Genomic DNA, 16,969 nt, shown 5'->3' with positions numbered 1-16,969 from the left:
AGAGGCAGAGGCAGAGACAGAGACAAAGACGGAGACAGAGATAGAGAGATAGAGTTATAGCACAGATCCAAAGCAAAAGTCAAAACTTAGAAGCAAATTAAAGTAATTACCTTGAATCTTGAATAGGTTCATATATACCCAGTATGACATCATAAGGAAGTAGAGATCCTTTATTTGGTGGTATTAAATTGAAGAATTTACTTATTAGGTGAAAAGAAAATCTCCATGTTAACCAGAGATTGCAAGTAATTTGACCAATAAGGTCTGTGATATTATCATAAGGTAGCCCTGGATTTATCAAAGTTGTGAAAATAATTTAACATCTATCACCTACATACATTATCTCACTATCCTTACAATTAGCAAATGAAACAGACTATCTGGTCATAGAAAATAGTTTTCATTCATTCACTATATATTTGCCAAATAATCCCTACATGCCAGGCACTGTTCTAAATACTAGAAATATAACGAGAAATAAGATACACACATGGCTCCTGCAAGTTAACGGAATAGTCAGGATTACCTTTACGAACCAGTTCTTCTGACACCTATATTGTGTGATGCAAATTAAGAGTGTTTTGTGACCTTCAAAATATTTGGGGTGCTTTGCTTATTTTACTATTAATTACATAATTAAATAAATTTTGACAATCAAGTTTCATATGAACGTTTTTGCTTTGTGGATATTACTGAAGCGAATAAAGCTCTATGAATTGTGGAATGATAAAATATTCACAGAAACTTACAACTCTGCAGTTGAATAACAATTACATTTGTTCCAAACAGGCAATTGGTTTCCAAACACATTAAACAAAGGCAATTTAGAAAGCTTCTTCTTCTTCCTGGCATCATTAACATTGTTGAACGTCCTGGGATTCTGGAGTGTTTCACAAAGGTAAGTAAGTGTGTGGTAAGATGAAAAATTTCTGAGTCCATGAAATATTGGTCTGGGAACCATCACTGAGCCAGCGGGAACTCTGTACACCATGACCGGACAAATTAGCATATGAGAGAAATTCAACAGATTATTCAGAGCAAGAAATTTCAATTTAGACTTCACTTTTTCCATCGATCCTCATAATAAAATAGTGCTTTACAAATTCTAAAATACGTTCCAACACAAGATTTTTCTCTCCACTATGTAGCATCACTTTAGAATTAGAAATAAGCATATTGATAATAAGAACGAGTGCATCATTACCATTAAAAGCAAATATCATTAAACAAATAGCTAGAAATCTAATGATGCTTGAGATTTGGATCCTATTCAGGCCTTTAAATCAGCAGTGACCATTTCAAGGCCAATAAAAAAACTGTACAAAATCCCTTAGCTTGTTGCCTGAGACCACCTGAGAGTGGCTTAATAGGTACCATCTACCATCCATCCACCCATCCATTGCCAGCCTCTCTCTCTCTCCCTCTCTCTCTCTCTCTCTCTCCCCCCTTGACATATTCTTGGACAACTGTGTACTTTTGAGAAAATTCTCTAACCTCTCTGGGCCTCTGTTTTTACACCTGTAAAATAAAAACCTCTTGTCGGTTTTAGGGGGACGAATACTGATAAAAGACTAATCACAATGTCTGTCATGAAGCAGAAACTAAACAGATTTTCATTTTCCTTACTTCCTTCCATCCATTTACCTCTTTAGTCATTTGGTCATATATTATCTCATTCATTGTCACTTCACCATTGCCTAGGTCATTATTTTATTAACCTAACAAATCTCTTTTTGAATATCAGCCATGTGATAGGTGGTGTCATAAACTAGAAAGATACAAAGTCAGTAAGTCAATAAAGGTTTATTTTCACCAATGTTCTGCTCTCATCAGGCTTATGGTCTGGTATAAGAAAGAATCAAACCTCATGCAAGGCAGAACTGATGACAAAATTAAAAGCCTTAATGGCTCCCTGAATTTTTATATTTCTTACACTCCAAAGTGTATAAAATATCAAACTAGTCCTTCACAGTGTATACTTTTCCTGAATGCTGATCTCATTCTTAGATTGAAAATCAAATTAGAGAACCAGAAAGTTTTGCAGAAAGGTCCAACAGGAATGTTCTTAGCATTATAGCAAAACAGATTTCACAATGGAAATGGAAACTGGAGGCATGGCCTCTCCCCTCCATCCACTGCCTCCAGACACGTAAGTGGTGCCCACTCAGCAATTTTCAAAAACCTGCACCGTCTCTCAATTTTTACTTTGTATCTTGTAGTAAGGTTTGATCCTTGTCTTTCATGAAGTAATTTAGTTACCCCAGTTGAGTCCAGTTTCACAATTTATATGCTATAGAAACTTCAGCAAGCTGTTTAACCTTGCTAAACCTCAGTTACTTCATTTGAAAAATGGAAATGATAAAAATACTAACTGTGTCATAAGGCTTTTGTGAGGATGAGTAAATGCTCCAAAGTGTTAGCAATTATAATTAGAATGGTCTCATACCTAGCCATATGCTGTCTTCTTCCTCCTTTTTATGCTTCTCCTACACTTACATTGAGGTGTGGCCAAGATGACCGCAGTAATGGACAGAGTTCAGGTAGAACTAGCAGTGGACCCAGAATCCATTAGCCCAGGGATTGACTCATTAATATATCCACCCAACCAACATGCTAAGCATTGTTCTAGGCAATAGAGAAATAGAGTTGAATAGGCAAACTCGTAGTCTACATGGAGCTAACATCTAGGGCCCAAATTAAAATATTAAAGTGTGATTCTTTCTCTCTGATTGTGGAACTAGTGAGTTCCTGTAAAGAAGCGAGAAATAGTGGTGTGGAGTGCAGAGGAGGAGGTAAGAATAAAAACATACAACACACCAGAGATTGGAGGAACCAAAGATGAGAAGGGACTAAGTACAAATGTAAAGTTCATTCAGAGATAAATCTGATTCTTACCAAATCTTCTCCATCACCTATCTACTTTCTCTTCTCCTGCATACTTTTTTAGGGAGGGAATAAAGATAGAGAGAGAGGAACAAACAAAGCAAGAAGGAAATAAATTAATTTTCTATGTGTTGAGCAGCCTGTGTATCTTGGGTGGCATGCTATACACACACAAACAACTGCCCTTACTCCCCACCATCTTCTTGGCATATAGATCTTATCATTCTACGTTATAAATAAAAAAACTAAAGTGCAAAGCTAGTTAAATAAATTGACCAAGTTCACACAACTAGGATTCAACTCCAGATTTGTCTCTGAAGCCCACGCTTCTATACTCCTATACTATGCTGCCTCCAAGTGCCATAGAAGAGCCATCTTCTTGCTCTCTGACAATTCCTAACTCGGTTTGGGAGAAAACTATTTCCTTCAGTTAAAGTAACTCTACCCACTACTACCTGTTGACCAGCACCCCACAGGAAAAGAATGAATGTCACATGTCAGAAGTAAGGAGAGTCTGGAACATTTGCCTCCAGAGATTAAGCAGCTAGAACCAATGACATCAATGCCAAGACACATGTTGCCTTGGGAACCTATTGGCCATTGGGATTGGACAGTCCAAGTCAGAAGAATTAAGCAAGACACAGTATGAAACCTGAGAGAGAAAGACCAGTGCCTGCAGTGAGGAGTGCATGATTCCGATTTTTTTCTATACTGATTGTTTTTGTCAAACACTAATGAACAATAAGCATGCAAATAAATGGGGGAAAGTACCAATGTCCCAGGGACAGCATTATTGAAACATATTACGTAAAGTCAAATCATATCTAATCTCAGCACGTATGTAATCACAATCCCATTTTTTATCAAACCCAAAGGTGTATCTGTTCAGAGCCAGGTAATAGTGGAAATCTATCAAGAACAAGGCAGTCCCAACTTATTCTTGCCCTCAAGATCTTGAGGACAATGGATTAATTATGAAACAACCTCCTCACCAAAATACAGGTAGGATGAGGTCTGTTTTAGCACCCTAGACACCTCCACAGCCAAGTTCATCATATTAGTCTGATACAATCTTATTGTTAAGTCCTAGAGCCAAACCAATCTTGTGAGGGTTACTGGGACATTATCTCAAATCCCCAGCTGCATACAGCTAGGAATTATCCATAAATATAAGGCCAGATTTACCTGTCACATGTACCAAATCAAAGAAACTGAAAACAATCCCTCCACAATCAAATTTGAAATACTGCACTGATGACGTGTCATACTCGAGGCTTTCAAGTTTAGGGGTGAAGGAAGTAGGTAAATGCAAGTAAATATGTCTACAGTGCTTTATATAAATATGTATCCTATCCCACACTGGGTGCCAAAATAAAAAGAAATTTCAGGTGTTTTGAGAGGGAGGGGGCAGAGAGTGCTTTTATAACTAACACCACTGTCCTTCCAGTGTTGTGAAACATAGAAGTTGATATTGCACTTGTTTTGTCAAATATTCCAGTAATCTTTTGTGTCTATGCTGTAGGAATCATTGAAAGTGACATAAATCAGAGACAAATGACCAGAGTTGTTCAGGCAGTATTCATTCTCTTACAGCTACAGTTATTTTTAGTAATGTATTGAAAAGGAAAAGAAGGTAAAATTAACTTTTGAAACCTTCACAAATCAAAAATAGATGACTGACCCCATCTATATTTGAAACTTATGTGTATGTGATAAAATTAAACTTATAGCCGATATTCATTTGTTCATTTGACAAATATTTATTGAACATCTACTGTGTATCAATCACTGGGAATAAAGCAGTGAATAAAGCAATTTGAAGTTCCTATTTTCCTGGAACTTACCCAAAAGTGTTTAAGAAAGTAATTTGTCTTTAGAGGCAGTATGCCATAGAGGACCAGGATTCAGAATAATCAAGTTCTGGCTCCAAATCCAAACTCTGCCAACGACTACTGCTATGAACCTCAAGTGCGTTATTTAACCTCTTGGAAACTTCAATTTCTCAATCTGCGAAATGGGATGATTCTATCCCACCCTTGCATGGGGCTGGTACTTAGAAGACACTGGAAAGGCAGGTTTTTCTGGAGGTCGGGGATGGAGAGTGCACATTCTAGAAATACATTCATGGATTCTTCTTTGACAATGGTGCTTTACACATAATCTCAGCACTGAATTTACAAATCCCCAGTAAACCTCTTACGCAGCCTGACCGCCAGGAAATCTGTCAAGTCAATAGGCTTTCAGCCTTCTCACCATCTCTCTGTCAGCATTGAAGACAGCACAGCAAATTGTAAAAAAAGCGCCACCTAAAGGTCCTTATGAGACACTTTACTAAGTCACAAAACTCCTTTTGTACTTTTAAAAAGACTGTTTTGGTGAGCAGCACTCTTAAATAATCGTCACTGTTGTGCCAGTATCTATGAGCCCATCATAAAAGGTAGACAAGCACAGGAGGGAAGCAAGTGATTTATCAATTCATCTACATCTGGTCCTAAGAAAAGCTTTCTTTCTTTCTTTTTTAGATATTGTAATCTAAATCATTTTAATGACCAGAACATCCGTGGAAGTAATCTTGAAGAAACACTTCTCCTCCACGAAAAGTCTCCGAAATTTTATGGCAGTATACAGGAATTTTCTTCAAGTATTGATCTTTGGGAGACAGCCCTATGAAACTGTATTTGAGTCTACCTGTCTTATGAGAACAGTATTCATTGTTTTCTTCTTCAGTTGAGCATTTTATGTGTTTTAGTGTAAAAGCCATATATATGGAGGTGATTTTATAAATATCATCTGTATACTTTATTTACAAAAACTAATTATGACCTTTCTAGCAAACTGTCATGCTTTTGCATTAACATGCTATAGCATTAAAATTAATAAAATAATTTCAAAGCCTAGGTGATTACTCTATGACAAAAAAAAAAATGACAGTTTTCTATACACCAATAGTACCTTGCCGCTTTCTACAATGGTTCAGCCATTGAAAGCATATGACCTTTTTTTGGAGTTTTAATGAGTCATTAGAAGCAAAATGACAGTATTTTAATATACTCTTTCAATATACTTATTGAGCCCTTATTACATGCCAAGCATTGTGACCATATACTGTATATAGCTGAGTAAATAATAAACATATACATGATTTTCTATATTTGCTCTTAATATTATGCTATCAAGATACGACTTCATTAAGGAAATTTTCTCTGAATTTAAAAGCAGTATTACTAAAATAGATGTCCTTAACAAAGAGAATGTCCACATACTAAAAAAGTTGAAAAATAAATGTAAGTTATGGAACAGTTGGAATTAAAGGAAAGAAGGAAACTCAGGAAGATCAAATGAGGGCTGAGAGGAGGGTAAGTGACCAAACCAAATAGAGATGCTTAAAGGAATTATATGAATAACATCTTATGGTCTCCACTGCCAATTCAGATGCATTCAGAAAACTGTCTTCTAAGAGTTTCTTCTTTTATAAGCAAAAATATGTGGAAACTCATCTTTTAAAAAATCAAGTAAAATTAATGTCTGTTTCTTAGTAGCAGTGTTCGTCAAAATCTGGTTGAGGACAGTTTGCTACAGGTGAATCTTTCTGGCCCCTACACAGACTGCCTTAACCCAAATCTTTTTTCAGATTGGGGTCCAGGAATTGGTGGTTTTAATAAGCACACCCAAATCATTCTCATGTTCCCTAAAGTTTAAAAGCCATTGCTTTGCAGGACAATTCGTGCTGGATAGGACAGGTGAGTGTTATCAGCTGACTGCAAATTATTCTGCAATTATGCACCTCGCTTGTGTATACATAAAATATTTTAGGTCTGTAGAATAAAAGACTTATTCAACTTGATTAGGTATGCTATGCATTTTTAATTGCAAAAGAGCTGTAAAGCACCAGGTGTTTCTGTTACTGAAACTATTTTTTGTTTGAGGACAACTGAAAAGACTTGCTGGTACAGGCATAAATTCTTTTCCTGCAACTTTTTCAAATCCTTTCTGTTTAGCAATTGTTTCCTAGCAAAACAGTGAGGCAGACCCCTGATATTCCTTAGAAGCTTTCCTTGCTGCAAAAGGTTAAATGCCAAGTTTGCAATTTGGGTTTAATGAACACCCAAAAGAGCCAGAAGTCTTTAAATACTTCACCTCAGTACAAATGGGAAGCTCTAGTCTCTCTTACTGTTAGAAAAGGGGCCTGCTTTATTTTGTTCTCCCCCTCCCCACAAATTTGCCTTCATCTCCTTAATTTCTACATCATAATAGAAGAAGATGCTCATTATGCTTTCACTTGTCCTTAGAGCTGAAAGATCTACAGAATTATAAAGTTGACCCAAAGCAAACACCAAAAGAGCTTAGAATCCTCACGTTGGCGTTGACACTCGTGATTAGCTAAATTGCAGTAACAACACAGGCTTCCATTTGGAACAGGATGCATTCACACAGCAGTTTCTTCTCTACTGCCTAGCAACATTATCATTGAGCACCTGGAATAGTTTAGGCATTAAGTGTAATTGGTTTTGCTTTACATAAATCTGTAGCTTTGTAAATAAGCGGAGCATTTCAGCTTCTATATAACACCAATTAACTTAAAGGGATGCGTTGTTTGCAGAAGCCTGCTGGGTTTCATACTGTATTTCTCCAGTAATATGCTCAGTGGCGGGCGAAGTTCTGTGTCCCTGCAGTGTTCCATTTACTCCAGCCACTTGGTGCCAAGGGTCTGTACCCAGCCACTCATTTGCTCCATTTTTCACTTGCGGCAAAAGGTTGGAAAAGTGAAGACTTCCCTAAGAAGCACCTTCTGTGCTCTATTTCTGTCCATGATCAAGGCCTGAAATGCAAGGTATTTGAAAATGTTTTCTGTGACCCGCAGAGCACAGGTCTGACCCCATCTGATTCTGTTCACAACTGACAGTAACATCTCTTTTCTCTTCCTTTTTCTCTTGTAACACTTCAATCCACTGTAGCCAAAAGTCACTACATTGACCCTGTATACAAAATTAAGAAAACCATACTCTTATTACCTAAATGTATAAGTGAAAATGGTTTTCATCAGAGTGATTTCATCATTTCTTTAATAGCACAAAATAACATGCAGAGATCTGCTCCTGAAAGTAGGTAAATGTTCCCAAGCTCCGTGGTTATTTCTCCTTATTTCCTCTTTATTCAGTTTAATCCCTTATCTCTCATACATATCCCCTTCAGGCAATCTTGATTTATAGCATTCATTCCACCCTAACCAACCTTTAATTCTCTTGGTTTCTGAAAGTGTTTTATCAACTATCAGAGTAACAATATCACCAAATAACAGCTCATAATTCCAAAAAGTTTTCTATTATAATATTGCACGATTTACAAATTGAAGGAGAGAAAATAATCCCTTCTGAAAACTGTCAGGATCCCTTGTTTTATGAAAACAAAGCTTCCACACCGGTACTCTGAGCCAGTCGGGTGATAGGCATCTACCATCTACCATTCTCTCACTACAAGAGAAGCCAGCGTACAATTATTGGTCCCAGACTTATAAGTAAAGCCCTCAAATAAAATCAGCAGCCAAGTGATGACAGCACACAGGTGCTGCTAGAATTCAGGTCTGCTTGTAGAGAGCAGGGAAATTAAAAGAACCACTAATAGTAACAACTCACATCTATGTCACCTTTTACAGTTTACAAGTTGCTCTCACACATATTATCACATTTGATTAGCACCACCACTCTGGGAGGTAGGCATACTTTAGCATGTCCATTTTGTAAATGAGAAATTGCAACTCTTGACACCTTAAGTGATTTATCAAGAGTCACAGAGATAGTAGGTGGCACAGACAGGACTTGAACCTTGGTCTGTCTGTCGCTAAAGTGCTAGCTCCTTGTACAACAATACTCATAATGTCACCAACAACGGATCATTCCCCAGCCACTTAGGTGAAACACTCTCTACATCATTCAAAAGGGAACAAGAATGGGAGGAAAGATTATGTCAAGGTTATAGACTCTGACAAAACGGGTAACAAAAAGCAAACATCTTTTTAGCATCTCTTCTCCCTCACTCAGCTCTCCCTGAGGAGCCATACAGTGTCCCGACATGGATCTCAGGATGTCAGAAACAGTCCCTGAAAAGACCTACCCAGACTGAACACCATGGCAGGGGAGGGGCTCTCAATGTCAAAACCTTCCTTTATTTCTCTTTTCATCAAACTGACTTGGCTGTGCTACAGTCAATTGCAAACTGCCTTAGAAAAGGCAATTTGAGGGCCAGATGCGGTGGCTCATGCCTGTAATCCCAGCACTTTGGGAGGCTGAGCTGGGCGGATCATGAAGTCAGGAGTTCAAGACCAGCCTGGCCAATATGGTAAAATGCCGTCTCTACTAAAAATACAAAACTTAGCTGGGCGTGGTGGCACACGCCTGTAGTCCCAACTACTCTGGAGGCTGAGGCAAGAGAATCACTTGAACCTGGGAGGCGGAGGTTGCAGTGAGCCAAGATCGCGTCACTGCACTCCAGCCTGGGAGACACAGCAAGCCTCTGTGTCAGAAAAAAAAAAAAAAAAAAAAAAAGAAAGAAAGAAAAGAAAAGGCAATTTGAGAAAAACAAATGTACCCTGAAAAGTAGTATTAATATTTATGAAGACTTTTGTAGTACTTGTTAAGTTCGAGATACTGTTCTAAGTGTATTCAATGCATTTGCTCGTTTAATCACAGTAATCCCATGAGTTAAATACAATGGTTAATTCTATTTTATAGACAAGAAATATGAAAGATGTCGGAGCTAATAACTTTCCAAGGGTTATGCAGACAGTATGGGCAGAGTCAAGGTTTGGACCCAGGACATTTGTCTACAAAATCTGGGGGCCATTCCTCTCTATATAACTGCCTCTCAGTATAGCTATTATCTACAGGAGGTGTTTCTATTCTCCCAGGGGAACTGAATTCCAGGGAAGACAGTGCCTAAGCTTAATCGATCTCAGTAATTTTCTGTCTCAACACATAAGAATATGACCTCTTCCACTGGTTATTACCAGGTTGAAACAACACTGATTCTCAACATTCCTATATTGTCCCCCTTCCTCCCCTTTCAAAAATAATTACTATCTCCTGCTTACATGTGAAAGTAGACAGATATTCTGAGAAGAAATATTTTACCAGCAACATTCAGTAAGATGAGAGAAGACACGTGGTTGGGTGATCTGCAGTGGGAATTGTTATTGTAAGGCAAGGAAAAGAGTTTGTTAAATGGTGTGTACAGTGAGGAAGTTCAAGAAGGAAACCTTGGGGTAAAATGTCAGGTTCTGTAGCAGTGAGTGGGCACATCTGTTTAAGAATTGTTGTAGGCATGCTTTTCTAGTGTTCCTCAAATCACAATGTAAGCCCTGTGTTTCTCATCTGAAACAGTCACAGTTAGATCAAGAGGTTAACTAGGTTCTCTGCTTCCATAACATCTATGCAGACGTTCCTGACATTTCCTGGCTTCCTCCAGACCTGTCCTCTAGCCCTGTTCTCCAGGGATATTCAAAGATAGTGATGATAAGACTTTCTCTTTCTCTCTCCCTCTCTCTCTCTCATACCCTCTCTTTCCCCCTCTCTCTGGCTGTGTGCTCCACTAATGTTGTCTATAGTAGAATAGATGCTGTGTGACAGCCAGGGCCATTTCCCCAGGTGATGCACTCTCCCTAGTCCACTCAGAGGCTTTACTAACTATTAAATAATAATAGCACCCAAATCCTAATCTATCATTCATCACAGACAGGTTTGAATCCATTTCCTGGCTGACAGTCAGTTTGTTTCTTAAGCTTGCTAAACCACAAGTGACCAAATCTCATATAAATACAGTAATGAGTCAATAGCCTATGACAAGCGCCTATTACCATGGTAGCAGCAAATCAGGAGCACATTTAATGACGTTTATGCAAAGAGAAAGGCAGTGGTTCTACGAGGGAAACAAAATGGAGAAGAATGAGATCAATGGGAGAAAGAGATTTGGCAAAAATTGGGGGGGAAGACACCAGAACATTAAAGATATTACCAGGAAAACCTACATCTCCTCATCATGGTCAGTTTTTATATTCCCCAAGCAATCAACAGAAGCAAAATGAGGAGAGAGGAGAAGACATGCCGAATTTTAAAATAAGTGAAAGAGCTCTCTGTCAGAAATGCCACAGGGGAAATGAGAACTTCAAAAGTAAGAGCAGTGAGTAGCCATCTGGAAATACTGATTTCCCATTTTGGCATAAGGCATATCACACGGTAGGTGTCTTGCTTCGTCTGAGTTGACTATGACTGGCTCCACCTTGAGCATGCCATATTGCTTTGACCATTTTCCCAAGCATCTCTTACACGAGCTAACCCCGCGTGACCAGTTTCCACTGTGTCTCCAGAAATACAGACTTTTGTTTCTAGTGCAGCTTGTGCAGTTCTGCCTTATTTCATTGCAGCCAACCGTGCCTGAAAGACAGGAACAAACAAGATGGACAAGCATGGCAGTGAAAAAACTATTTTACTGCAATTAGAAGTTCACGGAGAATAAATTATCCTCCATTTCAAGCTGTCCAGCAGTAATTCTCATTAATAATAACACTTCAACAACAGTCTGCTTCCCACATCAACAGTGACTGCTAGAAACTTTTTCATTGCTCTTGAAGCAGGAGTCACATCCCAGACGGCTAGCCCAGATTGCCATATGCAACACACAAGAGAACGTTTAAATTACAAAGAAGCTTGAATGTAGAACTGGCTGTGAAGTTCACTGGCTAGATAAGCAGGTGGAACAACTCAAAGGGACCCTCTCGTTCAAGCTTTCTCTTCTAATTCATGCTAAATAGTAAATGGATTTTCACATTAGTGAGTAAGTCTACCTAACAGTACAGTTTCCTGAGGTCTGTCCTCTTGCCTCATCAGATATGTCTCTTTCACTACCTTTCCAATACATGGCCACAAGGCTACAGAGAATGTAGGGTCCATGAAGGCAGAGATTTTTGTGAAGATACACACACACACACACACACACACGTGTATATACATATATCCATATATATACACAAATACAGATACACACACATGTATAAATATGAAGTCCCAGTCAGCAGTTGATGCTGGCTATCATCTAGAAGACTCTCCACGTGGGAGTTGCATCCCAGATGGTCTCTTCATGTTGTCTCCCTAGATGGGCTACTTTGAGCTTCTTCCAAGCTTGGTGGTTGGTATGCAAGGGCAAGCATCCCAATAAAGAAAGCAAGCCAGGCTGAAATCCCATTGCCTCTTATGTCCTAGCCTCAGGGGCTAAACAGTATCACTACCACTGCATTCTATTTGCTGAGGCAATCTGAAAGCTCTATCTAGATTTAAAAGGAGAGAAAATAGGTTCCGTCTCTTCAGAGAAGCAGCAAGATTCTAGAAATTTATCTGGGACCAGAAACATTATTTAAGTTGAAAGATGAATAGATATCTGCTAGCCAAACTAAGGGCAGTGGCAAGAGCACTCCGGGTCACCTTAGGAAGTAACAAAGCAAAATACCAAAGTGTGCAGTGACACAGCTTCTTCTGGGAACTTCGAGTCATTTGCTGTCACTGGACCACAAGACTCAAGGGCAGAGTAATATGACAGAATTTGTTTCAAAAAGATCACCCAGCCAAAAATGCAAAGGATAAAGTGGGAGGGACTAGACAAGAGTTAGAGAGCCCGATTAGGTGACTATTGCAGTATCAGTAAGAGACAATGAGGTCCGGGTTAGGATGGTATTACTCTGGATGGAGAAGAGGGGAAGAGCATAAGAGGTTTAAAGATAGAATAACAGGAAGGAACCATTTATTGAATTTCCTTTCTGCATGTGATTATCTCTTGTATAATTTTCACAATACATTTATATCTTGGCATTATCATAGGCATTTTATGTATAAAGAAATTGAGACACAGAGAAGTCAAACTGCTTTCCCATTTTCCTACAAGTAGAGCCACGGTTTGTAGACTCCAGTACTGAAGCCCACACATTTAATTACTAAGCTGTACCGATTGGATGTGATGGTGACAAAGGAAAAAGGAGTCCAGGATCACTACTAGGTCTCTAGATTAAACAACTTAAGTGACTGGTAATGTGACAGAGATAAAGAAATGTAGGAGGATGGGGAAGTGGAATGGATAAGAACATGTTTGTACATAATGAATTTGAGATGTCTGTAGGAAATTGAGTGGAGATTTCGGGTATCTTGTTGGTAATCTAAACAAAGCATAATGGGTTTTGTTCATATGGAAATGGGTTGGAGTCATCAAGCATTTATACTCAAGAAGGATCTTAGAAAACATCTAGCCAGAGTTTTATTTTATAAATGTTGAATTCTAGGCCCAGAGAGGTAATGTGACTTATCCACAGGTAAACAGTTTTACCTACTTAGCTGGTAAAGCTTCCAGGACCACTGATTCTCAGTCCAACTCAGTAAAGTATGTATTTCTCAAAGAATTATAAGGAAAAAAGAAAAGTTTTCATAATCCAATGCTGGATTTAACAAACTTAATTTAGTTTAATTTCTACAGGACTTCTCAGAAACTTTATTATATGCATTGGGAATTTGCTAAGAAAGGGGTTTGCTATTCACAGTCTTCCAAATTCATAGGGCGACATAATCCTTTACTCAGGGAGCATTTCTCAGCACTGGCCTTCTCCAGACACTTTGGAAAAGCTGGTAGGGTGGAAAGTGCATCGGCTTGGGAATCAGATAGCTTCAGATTTCAACTAAGTCTCTACCAGGTAATAGCTGCAAAGACTTTGGCATGTTATTTAATCTCTGAACTGTAGTCTTCCTATCTGCAAAAGACAAGTAAGAATCTAGCCATCACAGCACTTTGTACATTAACATACATAACACATGTGGCAAAGACCCTCAGACATAGAGACTGGCAATACAAATTAGTCACTTACTATTTTTTCCTTCTCCTAAATCAGTAAATATTTATTTGATATTTTCTATGCTTCCAACCCATTCATGGATATATGTTAACTTTTAACATATTTCTTACTACTATTTAAGAAAAACTAAAAGCATCTGTCTTTTCTATTTATTTTACTCCAAACAAAATTTTTATCCATCAATACCAATCACTTTGACACCAGACCCTAAGTGCATCCAATTGTGGGGCTAAAAGAGATGAAGCAGCAGAAATCTTATTTATCAGAACAAAATGTCCTGGTCAATCATCACAACAAGTCTTCAGTTCATGGAATTTGGAATTGCTCCAAATACACAAATAACAGGTCTCTTCTTCATTGGCACTGATTATTAAATTTAAAATGGAGTTAGAGCATCATACAATCACCACATACAGATGCAAAGAAGCAAATAAGTTCTCGATTGCACATTGAAAGCTTGTAGAAGAGTTGTTCTTTAAAAGAGTGCAAGTTTTGGTAGCATTCACTTTGTTCCTCTTTAGTGAACAGCAGATGTTGAATTCATCTGTCTTCCCGCTGAAGCCTCTTAATAATGAGTGAAATTAGGTCCACTTATCTGCCATGCTTGCCAATGGTTATGCCCCCATTCTTGTTTGGAAGGCATGCAGCAAGTCAATAAACAGAATTGAGCCCACATGCTGTGAGTCTAACCTTGGTAAAACACTACACAGGATATCAAAGAAACCAATCTCACCCTAAAGGCACTTAAAAATCTCCTTTACTAGATTGAATATTCATTAATGAAATAAATAAAAAATAAGTTGTATGATCAAGTGTTAAAATGCATGCTATAACAAAAGAAAGAAAACTAGACATTAGGCATCACCTAATAGAAGCACACACCACCATCTAAGAAGTAGATTAAGCCTCCTCCAGATCCAACTACCAATTTACAGGAAAGACAAGGGAGGTAGGAACATGTTAAATGACACTGCAGGGATACAATAAGCAAAATCAAGACTAAGGGAGACTCACAAGATGAAAAACTCAATTTCTGTCACAAAAACATTTTTTAAAAAAGAGAGAGAAGAGCCATCTTTAGAAAGTTAAAATTACATCAACCAATTCCAATATTTAGATTTATTTAGATCTTTAATAAATGAAATGTTTTTAAAAATGGGTAAATCTGAAGAGATCATATTTGATAATATTAAGGAATTACTGATAATTGTAGGTGTGATAATGATGTGGTGGTTATGGCTTTTCTAAAGGAATCTTAATCTTTTGTATATCCACATAGAAACACTGATGAATTATACCACAATGTCTAGGATTTGCTTCAAAATAATTTAACCTAAGGGGAAGTGGGTGAGAGTTTAGATAAATTAAAATTGGCTGTGAATTGATAAATGAAATCAGGATTTGGATACAGAGAAGTTCACTGTGAAATCCTCAGTCCTTTTTGCATATTTTAGATATTTTATAATAGAAACTTTTTAAATGTGCTATAAATGCAGTCAGTATGTCAATGACATAGGCAATTAGTTGTTTAATAGACTTTTTTTGATAATCCAATTTTCTCATCAAATGTTTGGAATATCCACTGTCAAAACTAAGGGAGAAGGAAGAAGAAATAAAAAACATATTGAATGTATGCTTGCCCCAGATTTCAAAACTATAGTTAAATAATCTTCCCCAAATCTAAGATAAAGGAACAACATCTAACTCTCACCCTTCCTATTGACTGTGCTGCCTTGAAGTGATGAATCCAAGTTAATAAAGATCAAAAATTGCATGCACCAAATGAATTTTGGTTTTTACCCTGAGGACATATAATAACTCTTTGGTATCTGATGAAGGAAGGCATGTATCCAGAGGAAGTCCCATATTATTAAGTATATTTCTTGGATTTTATTCTTTATCCTGAAAAGAATTTTGCTCCTATGTATAGCTGAATTGGATATGGATGAGGTTTAAACAACCAGAAATAAGTATTCTTCTCACCCCCACATATGCCAATCATAAAAACAATTACTTCTGTGCAAATCTAGTTGAAGGTTAAAGAATGATGGCTTAGAAATATTACAGGGAATGGGCCAGGGGTGGTGGCTCATGCCTGTAATCCCAACACTTTAGAAGGCCAAAGTGGGAGGATCACTTGAGGTTGGGAGTTCAAGACCAGCCTGGCCAACATGGCAAAACCCTGTCTCTACTAAAAACACAAAAATCAGCCGAGTGTGGTGGCACATGCCTATAATCTCAGCTACTTGGGAGGCTGAGGTATGAGAATCACTTGAACTTGGAAGGTGGAAGTTGCGGTGAGCTGAGATAGACCCACTGAACTGCAGCCTGGGTGACAGAGCAAGACTCCGTCTCCAAAAAAAAAAAAAAAGGAAATATTACAGGTAAAATGAAAGAAGGAAAAGGAAGGAAGGAAAGGAGTGACAGAAAAAGGGACGGTGAAAGGAAAGAAAAATTGACCCTTCTCAGCAGAATATAGAACATTTTAATTTAGTAAGTTTGGTGCAGCTGTTCTCATAAACCCATGAAGAATAAAGCCAATTGTCCATTAAAGATTTACCAGCCATTTCTAATCTTCACTGTGCAAAATGTCCGTTGGAGATTTCCCTGTACTAGTTGGTGACAAGTACTCTTCCTTTCAAAGTCATTTATGGTCACTGAGGAATCTGAATTGTAAGAAATGGGCTGTTGGTTATACAACCAAAAATTTACATATGATTACTGACTTTATTAGATCTCAACTTGTCCCAAAGCACTCTAACAGGACATTTAATATGTGCAAAAAAATGTTTAAGAAACTATCTGAAAAGTTAAATAAATGGCATCTTAAAACCAGATTACCTCCCTTAGTTTTTGATAGCATAAAGGATGTTTACTTGGGAAATGTGACTTTTCCCTCTTAACCCATTATCTCCATGTTTGCAAAAATGCAGACAGTAAAAAAACAATATTTCCAGTCTTCTGAGATAGTTAAACTAGCAAAATCTAGAAAACTCCAGTTAACACTCAGAAATACCAAGCCTAGCTCAAATAGTTCGATTATTCATATTCACATTAATTATTTCCAAGATACCGATTGAGTGTGGTGGCTCACACCTATAATCCCAGAACTATGGGAGGCTACAGCAGGAGAACTGCTTAGGGCCAGAAGGTTGAGACCAGCCTAGACAACACAATAAGATCCTATCTCTACAAAAAGAAAAA

The 16,969-nt window shown here is 37.9% G+C and overlaps 1 protein-coding gene across 1 annotated transcript in view; it reads left to right on the top strand.

The window, feature by feature from the left end:
• The window catches only part of SLC15A5 (solute carrier family 15 member 5), a 91,572-nt gene extending 85,476 nt beyond the window's left edge, over positions 1 to 6,096 (top strand). Inside the window, exons 8-9 of the mRNA XM_050749514.1 lie at positions 790 to 898; positions 5,406 to 6,096. Coding sequence (XP_050605471.1) covers positions 790 to 898; positions 5,406 to 5,553 — 257 coding nt within the window. The 3' untranslated portion in view covers positions 5,554 to 6,096. The remainder of the gene's footprint in view (positions 1 to 789; positions 899 to 5,405) is intronic.
• Positions 6,097 to 16,969: the final 10,873 nt, after the last annotated feature.

Source organism: Macaca thibetana, chromosome 11, assembly GCF_024542745.1.
Source record: "Macaca thibetana thibetana isolate TM-01 chromosome 11, ASM2454274v1, whole genome shotgun sequence".
In the NCBI taxonomy this organism is placed as follows: domain Eukaryota; kingdom Metazoa; phylum Chordata; class Mammalia; order Primates; family Cercopithecidae; genus Macaca; species Macaca thibetana.
The sequence above is the reverse complement of the archived record's forward strand: the minus strand, read 5'-3'. Positions and strand labels throughout refer to the sequence as shown.